Raw genomic sequence first — 9,548 nt, 5'->3', positions numbered from 1 at the left:
GACTTGGGGCACAATCTAATATATTTTCTGCCCCTGCCCCGCTGCAAAACCCCACATGCACCAAAATCCTTTGCTAGTGCTCTAATGGCTATTTTGCCTGAATCCTCTTCGCCCCACGGCTCTTGTCTCGCCAGCTCTGTTGATCTCTCTCTCGCCTGAGCTTCTCTCCATTCGCAATAGGCTCCAGCTGCACATTCAGCAATGCTCAGTCGAGGGGCAAATACTATCAAATGAATCACTCTGCGATAAGGATGATGACTTATTGCTTTACTCAAGGCACTGACTTGTTCCTTACAAATGCAATCCTGCATTTCATACCCACGGCATTACAAACCATCGCAACACAAGCTAAAAATATGTCTCCAAGCTAGAAATCGTCCTTCCATGCATAAGTTCCAGAGCTACCCAGATTTAAAGATTCTCTGGAATTACACTGCAAAGAATTGCTAGACTTGCAATCTGTTTTTTATCTTAAAAGAAGGCTTTTCTATATATTATGGCCAGATACAATACACCTGCTAAGTGATGATAACTCTCTTGACCACACTGGAAATGCAGCGCAGTTAATCTTCTCCTGGCTCTGGAAATCTCCCAAGCTTGTGCCATAAATGCAAACATTACAATAATAACTGTTTTTATTTTTACCATCACTTCTGTGCCCATGAACCAATTAGCTAAACTTGAGTAGGTGCAATCATAGGATAAATCTTACAAATCTGATGATGGTATCATTATTTTAATACATTTGGCAAAAATGTGACCTCACTTTACTGGACATTCTAATATGATAATCTTGGAACGTATGGGCTGTGATTGTGAGGATGAATGATTCCTGCAAACAAAGCTCATTTGCTGCCTCTTACCTTCCACAGAAGAGAGTGGGGCCCATCTGCCGCTGGTGCATTTTGCTAGCTGTGGGGAACGAACGATTGGCAATTTGGGAGATAGGGTGAATGTACTCAAAACTAGGCATATTGTCCCATCCCCCCAGTGTCTGGTTATTTGCATTTGGGAACAGGCATCTTGTGGATTTGCATTCTCTCTGGATTGAAAAAGGAAGGTTTGTTCACTTGTCTGTTTTGTCAGAACAAGGTGCTGCAGAGCAAACCACTAGCCATTAGCAATGAACAAAGGAGGCAAACAGCAGACAGTGGCACTTAGCGAGAGAACATAACATTCCATAATGTAGCATTAGCCCTCCAAAGGTCAAATAGCAAATCACCTCCCTGTATATATGAGTGCCATTTTCGGCCATGGTGTTTATCTGAAAATCAATTCACTCTGAACTTTTGAATCTCACAGAAACAAAGGGTTTCATGGGGCAGGATTCAACCAATGAGTCTTGTCAGTGGACGCTCTGAGCAATGCTCCCCCTCCCAACCCCCTGAAATTGGCTCAGGGGGTCAGGAGAACTCCTGGAACATCGCACAGCGGGAGGAGAGGGGGATCATTCCATCTGACAAACCAAAATGCACTGGTGGAGCAATAAGAAGAGTGTGACATTGAATCTCTCCCTTTGTTTCCAAGAAACAAAAGCTGTGCCAGTAGAATCCAGCACCACTTCTGTTTCCCCTTTTCTCCCCAAATCTTCTCCAAAGGGGCCCCAAATACTTTGGGACTGATTTTGAGGGCATTTAGGGGGCTCCAGGGGAGAGGAGGAGGATGCTCTGTTTTTGCTAGTGCAAGTCTAAGAACCTCCTGGCATAGTAACACAATTCCATCCCCTCCGTGGAAGCAATTTAAGATGACGTGGTTGGTTTCTGCTGGTGTCCATTCTTTTTTTTGTGTTTCCTAACAAGTTTCCTGTAGAGGTACTGAACTCTCCGGTCTTCTTGGCTGTTGAAAAAGGAGGCTGAAATTTTCCGGCACAGCCGACGTGAGTATGTTTCCAAAAAGATCATGGTATAAATGATGCAATAGAGGAGCCCAACGGCAAGGACCACAGCTTTGTTGGGAGGGTTTGGCCACCTCATGGGGCAGTTAGCAGAGACAAAGGTCAGATTCTGATGATAGCTCCTTTCAAACGGAGGCAAGGATTGCTCTGTAGAAAAAGCACCGTTAAAAATATATTCCAAAAATGGCACAAAAATCAGCTTCACCTGAAAGAATAAAAGAGAATGATTCAGTAGAAATACAGAAACTCACACAGAGCATTTAGTATTTCTGATCCCATGCTGTGGGATTCTCTTCCAGTAGAGATTCAGCAGGCATTCTTGCTTTCCTCTTTCACAGGAATAGCTTTTTTTAAAAAATTCCAGCAGCTGTTTAATCAGCCAGTCACTTTAATGATGATGATGATGATTTTTAAGTGTGTTCTGTGTTTAATTGTTTTATACTGCCCTGATATTTTCTGATATGGCAGATGGATATGAAACAGTGGAAAATTACTCTTATAAGCTTAAAATCTTATAAGCTGTAAGGTCCTAAGAAAGTTAGTCATATTTACATGCTATCAAAATCATTTGGACAACTTACTCAAGGCTAGCTCAGGACTAGCTACAATCCTAAATCATACAGAGATCTCTTTTAAAATTCTGCTTTACTGCTAAAACTGAGGTAATTATTATCATCTGTACTTTTCCATATTTCTTTTCCTTCTGGCCTCACTGTTTACAGTTTCAGTCCATGTACAACCATGTCTCATATTCATGCATTTGATAAAGTCTAACCTACTATGCCTTTAAAAATATTGTTAGTCATTTAAGTGTAACCATGCTCTCTGGTGTTGTTTTTATGCTTATAGAAAGTAAATTTGTAAAATAGGTTCAGAGGAGTTACTTCTGAGTGAACTTGCTTAGGAAGCTTAGGATTTTGCAAATTCTCCCACTGATTTCAGAGGGACTGAAGTGAGATTAAGGTCTCTGGATCGAGGACTTAAGAGTTACATTTCACCCACCCCCACCCCCATAAAGTGCGCAGTCTTTATGTCTTTCCATGGAAATTGACCAACAGCCAACCTAAATTACCATATTTTTTGCTCTATAAGACTCACTTTTTCCCTCCTAAAAAGTAAGGGGAAATGTGTATGTGTTTTATGGAGCGAATGCAGGCTGCGCAGCTATCCCAGAAGCCAGAACAGCAAGAGGGATTGCTGCTTTCACTGCGCAGCGATCCCTCTTGCTGTTCTGGCTTCTGAGATTCAGAATATTTTTTTTCTTGTTTTCCTCCTCCAAAAACTAGGTGCGTCTTGTGGTCTGGTGTGTCTTATAGAGCGAAAAATACGGTAATTGCTTTTAAATAGTTCCAACTACTCTTTAGTTGAAAGTCCTGTGATACTGCAGCTTAAAAATGTAACTTTCAAGTTTGGACCCCTATTCTTCTGAAATTGAAATGAGGTGTGATAATGCAGGGCCTAATGCTATGGTGAATGTGAAAGATGACCAATTCCAACCTGCATTTGCAGGAATCACATGATGACCTTTTATGTCCCTACACATCACTTGTCATCCAAATTAATACAGTGGTACCTTGGTTCTCAAACTTAATCCGTTCCGGAAGTCTGTTCCAAAACCAAAGCATTCCAAAACCAAGACATGCTTTCCCATAGAAAGTAATGCAAAATGGATTAATCCATTCCAGACATTTAAAAACAACCCCTAAAAGAGCAATTTAACATGAATTTTACCATCTTACAAGACCACTGATCCATAAAATGAAAGCAATAAACAATGTACTGCAGTCACGCAATCAATCAATCAGTTGCTGAACTGGGTACCACACAGTCACAGAAACAAAACAAAAAAGTCACAAAAATGCAAAATAAACAGCAAAAGCAGACAGACCTCAAAACGGAAGCATGGCACTCAAAACGGAGCACGTTCGGCTTCTGAAAAATGTTCGCAAACCAGAACACTTACTTCTGGGTTTGCAGTGTTTGGGTTCTAAGTTGTTTGAGTACCAAGGTGTTTGAGAACCAATGTACTGCTGTACCATGTTTTGAATAGGAGGCAGGGTTAATTTTAACCATGCTATGGTTGTTTCATTTATAATTCTGACTGCAGGAGCATTCAAGCAAAATCTTGATTTGCATCGGCATCTTGCATCCTTTCGCTTGAAAATGCCAAGGTAGAGGCTTCCATACTCACCTCATATTTTATGGAGATGACTATTGGCACAACAGGGAACTGGGCGACTTCGGTCACAGCCGCTTGTGCCAAATGGAAGGCGATATAGTCCGTTGCTATGATCACTAGTGTCAACATGAGCACTAAGGTAAGAAGAAAAATGTGCATTACACAAGAAAGGAGTTCCTCTCGGGATAGCTTGAATCCTGTGGACTTGATCAGTTTCTTTGGTGAACAAACTAGCAAGTGAGTTGCTTTGTTCTCCCGAGCCAAATCTTCTAGCTTTTTGGTGATGTAAACATTGTCAAAACGGAGATCTGTGAGGTAGCTCTTTAGGTACCAAGCAGACTCAAATATCAGATAGAAGAGGAAGAAGCCAGCAATCACCCGGTTACCCAACAGTATGACCTTCTGGACCAGCACATCAACTTGCAAGAAATCTTCCTTGATCCCTTGGCTGGCACTGATAATTCTCTGACTCAATAAATTGTTGTTGTTGTGGGTTTCAAACCGGACATGGCCATCCCTAGCTCTCCCTGTTTTGTCCGGCATGTTGTCAGTCACCCGTTTGAGAGCATCACTGAAGTCCCATGAAGCGTTCCCCAAGAGAACTGTTGAGTTCAGAAGGCTCTCAGAGGAATTCTTGCAGATGCATTTGATGACCTGCAGGATGGTTTCGATGTTGCTCATGATGTTTGGCACTATGTTGACAGCCACAATCATGAAGGTGGCAGACAGGAGCAACCTCCGCCCTTGCTTGGTCCCTAAAGTAGGCACAATTATAGTGAACATGCAACGGATAGGGTGCATCAAGAAGAGGGTCAACAGGGCCAGAAAACTAATGGCTGAAGCAGCTGCGGCAGAGAACTGGAAAGAATATTGCAGTGAGAAAAACATCCAGTTGTAGAAGAGTCCTCCAATGGCTGCAGCAATGCAACAGCACATCAGAAAAAGAGATAATAGCTGGTTGTGGCTTGATGGCAGAGGTCTGGAGTAAGCAAGCCAAGCTTCCGTGGCAAATTCTTGTATCCTTGGGAAGAGAATGTCTTGAAAGTAAGTCCAGACTTCCATCCTATATTAATAATGAACAGATATTCCTGAATGATATGATTGAAACTGCTAATACTTCAGAACCAGCTCTAACTTGTGTCGGAAATGCAAAGAAATAGAAGAAACTATGTACCATATGTGGTGGAAATGCAAAAAGATAAAGGAATTTTGGGATATGATTTACAATGAGCTAAAAAAAATGTTTCAATTAACCTTCGCCAAAAAACCCTGAAGCCTTTCTCCTAGGTATTATAGGCGTAGATAAACCGAAAGATTTGAGGACGTTATTCATGTATGTAACCACGGCCATGAGAATGCTTAGCCCAATGCCGGAAAGGAGATAATATACCGACAAAAATGGAATGGCAGACGAAATTATTTCAGTACGCTGAGATGGCAAGAATAACAGGGAAAATCAGGAACCATGACGACCAAAAATTTAACAGAGAGTGGGATAAATATAGACAATACCCAAAAGATCACTGTAAACATCTGAAATCAAAATTTCATTATACAACTTTACTTTATTTCCAACACTTCAGTATTTCTTTTGTGTATATTTCTGATGGAGAAAGATTACTGTGATGTCTTTTAAAAACCAATAAAGATTAAAACGCAAAAAAGGGAGAATGCTAATACTTCAGATTTGCCAAATTTCCAATTTCACCGCTCAAGTTCTGAACATGAAATTCAAAATCAACATTCAAATTTTGAATGTGAAGTTTTACCTCTAAATCTGACAGCTTTAGACTGATATGCTTTCATTGTTCCGGGTGGTGTCAGATATGAAATCTAACAAATTATTATTTGCCAAATTCTGTTGCACGAGTGCCAGCCACTGAATAACATCCTGCATTGAATGCAGAATATTACTGCATTTTATCAACTGTGAAATACTGACATGTACTAATTAATATTGTATGCCAGTACTGTGCACTATCACCCCATAGTAATAAAATACTCCCCTCCCCCAATACTGTGTTTGTTCTGAGACTTTTCTGAGCAACTCACCCACCCAGGGTCATATAGTACATACATTCACATGGTATTTCTCTGAAGCAATACATTAAAACTTGCCTCCATTGCCTCAAAAACAGCAGCAAATCCCATTTTTGCTGGTTGCAATCACTTTTTAGCAAAGACATTTCCCAAAGCAAGACATAACATAACCATTTTTAATTCTACGGGGAAATTCTCAATAACAGCTTGATAATTTGTTTTTTCTAGACACAGAGAGATGGATATTTAAGTTAAAGTCGATTCTACATACCCAGTATTATGAAGGCATCTCCAGGTCCTTTGTAACCACTCTGGGATCCTGCAAATTTTCATTTAGTTTTCCTATATTGAAAAAATATCTGACAAGATAATAAAACCACTAACCGAATGAGACAGAACCATTAAAGGTAAGCAGTTCTGGACAAAGAGCTGTGTGGGTGTGTTAAAAGCAGACACTTGAAAAAAGGTTCAGATGAACAGCAAAATCTGGTCTGCAAATGTAACCTAAATATTAATGTGGGACACCTCCTCTAAGGCATCCCACCGCTGATGAACATCATGTTGTGGCTTTAGAAGTTGTTGCTGTGTCTCTTAAGGCATCACTACCAGGCTGTATGTATGTGCTGATGACGCCTGTTTAAAAACCACCCTATATATTGCAAAAGTCAATTCAGAAAAAAGGAGAAGAAATAATTCAGAAAAGTTCTATTTTTGCACTGTGGTAAGGCTGGTCGCTATGAGTAAACACTGAATCTCGGTGATGAATTTGCTCAGCTGACTTTAACCTCAAAGTGTCTTGCAAGCCATTGGCAGCTGCCCACTGTGTGTTCCAGGTTGACACACATCCTGCAGTGCTGTTCCCACTATCTGAAGCCTGGGATGGAAAACTCAGCTATAGTGCAATCCTGTGTCTACTCAGAAGTAAACCCAATTGAATTAAATGGGGCTTGTTGTTGTTGTTTAGTCATTTAGTTGTGTCCGACTCTTCGTGACCCCATGGACCAGAGCACGCCAGGCACTCCTGTCTTCCACTGCCTCCCGCAGTTTGGTCAGACTCATGTTTGTAGCTTTGAGAACACTGTCCAACCATCTCGTCCTCTGTCGTCCCCTTCTCTTTGTGCCTTCCATCTTTCCCAACATCAGGGTCTTTTCCAGGGAGTCTTCTCTTCTCATGAGGTGGCCAAGGTACTGGAGCCTCAGCTTCAGGATCTGTCCTTCCAGTGAGCACTCAGGGCTCCTTCAGAATGGAGAGGTTTGATCTTCTTGCAGTCCATGGGACTCTCAAGAGTCTCCTCCAGCACCATAATTCAAATGGGGCTTACTCCCAAGTAAGTGGGTTTAGGCTTGCTGCATTCCTGTGACGGACTGCATTTTAAAAGATTGTTGCCACGTATTCAGACTTCTACTCTTGGGAAAAAATTGAATCTGCACTTCTTTAGCTGTTTTGAAAAGAAGCTCTTTGTTATTTCCCAGTACCTTTGGATGCTTAAGCTGAGATTCTTACATTGCCGGGGGTTGGGCTAGATGACTCTTGAGTCTCTTCCAACTCTAAGATTCAATGGCTCTTGTGCAGATCCTATTCCCTTCAAGGCATCTTGTGCAAGCAACATCATAATCTCAGGATAAATGCCCTTTAAGCGGTTTTTCTGTTCTATGATTTTATTATTCTAAAGCAGGCTCCCAGATGTTGTTGGTCTCCAATTCCCAACATTCCTGGCTGTTGGCAGTGCTAGCTGGGGCTGCTGGGAATTGTGGTCCATCATAATCTAGAGGGCCAAAGGTTCCCCATCTCCATCCCTGTGTTAAAGCCATAGACCATAGGGTGGGACATTTCTGTGCTTCTCTATCAGCTTGAAAAGAAGCACAGCTAGTTTTCATAATGCTTCATCTGTGTTTGGGAGGAATAGATACAGAGATTCTACTTCCCTTAATGACACCTTCTGTCTTGTCTCCAACCCACTGTCTCCTACCTCTGACTCACATTCCTGCCTCTGACTCTGCTACCCTTCATTAAGAAATAATAGGAAAAAAGCATTATCAGACTGCCAGTCATAGCCCTGAGTAAGGCTCCCTGACCCCCATCCAAAGGGTGACTCTTCATTCCCCCCCCCCCAATTTTTTAGTCATTTTATAACACAAATAAAAAACGCAAACAGAAAAGACAAACAATACGAACAAATTCTTGTTATATCCTCATTTTTCTAAACATTGTTAAGTGGGCTTCCCCAAGTCCCACCTATCTGATTTTCATTTTACTTCATCTTTGCTGTGGGTTAAACCACAAAGCCTAGGACTTGCCAATCAGAAGGTCGGCGGTTCAAATCCCCGTGATGGGGTGAGCTCCCGTTGTTCAGTCCCTGCTCCTGCCAACCTAGCAGTTTGAAAGCACGTCAACGTGCAAGTAGATAAATAGGTACCGCTCTGGCGGGAAGGTAACCGGCGTTTCCGTGCACTGCTCTGGTTCGCCAGAAGTGGCTTAGTCATGCTGGCCACATGACCTGGAAGCTGTACGCCAGCTGTACGCTGGCTCCCTCAGCCAATAAAGTCCCCAGAGTCGGGCCACGACTGGACCTAATGGTCAGGGGTCCCTTTACCTTTACCTTAGCAGTTTACATATATCATAATTTCTAACCATCTTTTTTTTAATCACACTTAAAATAACTTCATATTTTATCACTTACAAATAATACTATTTTAAAATACCGTATCTTCTACTTCTAACCCTATAGCCTATATCCACTTCCAAAGCTATTCTAAGGTTTAAATATTTACATATTTTTTTCAAATATTCCTTAAACTTCTTCCAGTCTTCTTCCACCGTCTCTTCTCTCTGGTCTCGGAGTCTCCCGGTCAGTTCGGGAAGTTCCATATAGTCCATCATCTTCATTTGCCATTCTTCGATAGTTGGTAAATCTTGTTTCTTCCCATTCTTCGCTAACAATATTCCCGCAGCTGTTGTGGCATACAGAAAAAAAGTAACATCCTTTTTGGGGATTTCACCCCCCACTATACCAAGTAAAAAGGCTTCTGGTTTTTTAATAAATGTGTTTTTCAACACTTTTTTCAATTCATTATAAATCCCCAAAGGATGACTCTTCAAATGGGTTCCAAATTCCATGAGGTGCAGCCAACATGGCCAGAGGTCAGGAATAATGGAAGCTATAGGTGGTGGGGGATGAGTGTTCAGACCCCTGGGCCCTCACTTGTGGGGTGCCTCAGGGTTTCGTCCTCTCCCCCATGCTTTTTAACATCTATATGAAGCCGCTGGGAGAGATCATCAGGGGGTTTGGACTGGGTGTCCATCAATATGCAGATGATACCCAGCTCTACCTCTCTTTCAAATCAGAACCAGTGAAGGCGGTGAAGGTCCTGTGTGAGTGCCTGGAGGCGGTTGGAGGATGGATGGCGGCTAATGGATTGAAGTTGAATCCTGAC

General features: G+C 41.8%; 1 protein-coding gene across 1 annotated transcript; it reads right to left on the bottom strand.

The window, feature by feature from the left end:
• Nucleotides 1-617: 617 nt before the first annotated feature.
• OCSTAMP (osteoclast stimulatory transmembrane protein) lies at nt 618-6,723 on the bottom strand. Its single transcript, XM_081012429.1, has 3 exons — nt 6,385-6,723; nt 4,086-5,136; nt 618-2,099 (listed from the first exon to the last, which is right to left on the bottom strand). Exons 1-3 carry the CDS (start codon nt 6,444-6,446, stop codon nt 1,740-1,742), a joined length of 1,473 nt encoding a protein of 490 aa, XP_080868555.1. The 5' UTR covers nt 6,447-6,723; the 3' UTR covers nt 618-1,739.
• Between the last annotated feature and the right edge of the window lie 2,825 nt (nt 6,724-9,548).

Source organism: Podarcis pityusensis, assembly GCF_964106645.2.
Source record: "Podarcis pityusensis genome assembly, chromosome: 6".
NCBI classification, from domain to species: domain Eukaryota; kingdom Metazoa; phylum Chordata; class Lepidosauria; order Squamata; family Lacertidae; genus Podarcis; species Podarcis pityusensis.
This window is presented reverse-complemented; position numbering and strand designations above follow the sequence as displayed.

What these genes read in the sequence shown, in the direction of transcription:
- OCSTAMP (XM_081012429.1), bottom strand. Translation starts at nt 6,446, where the DNA reads ATGAAAATTTGCAGGATCCCAGAGTGGTTACAAAGGACCTGGAGATGC. An exon ending in AGATGCCTTCATAATACTGG is followed by an intron (nt 5,137 to 6,384) that starts GTATGTAGAATC and finishes TTATTAATATAG; the next exon opens with GATGGAAGTCTGGACTTACT. An exon ending in TCATCTCCATAAAATATGAG is followed by an intron (nt 2,100 to 4,085) that starts GTGAGTATGGAA and finishes TTATTCTTTCAG; the next exon opens with GTGAAGCTGATTTTTGTGCC.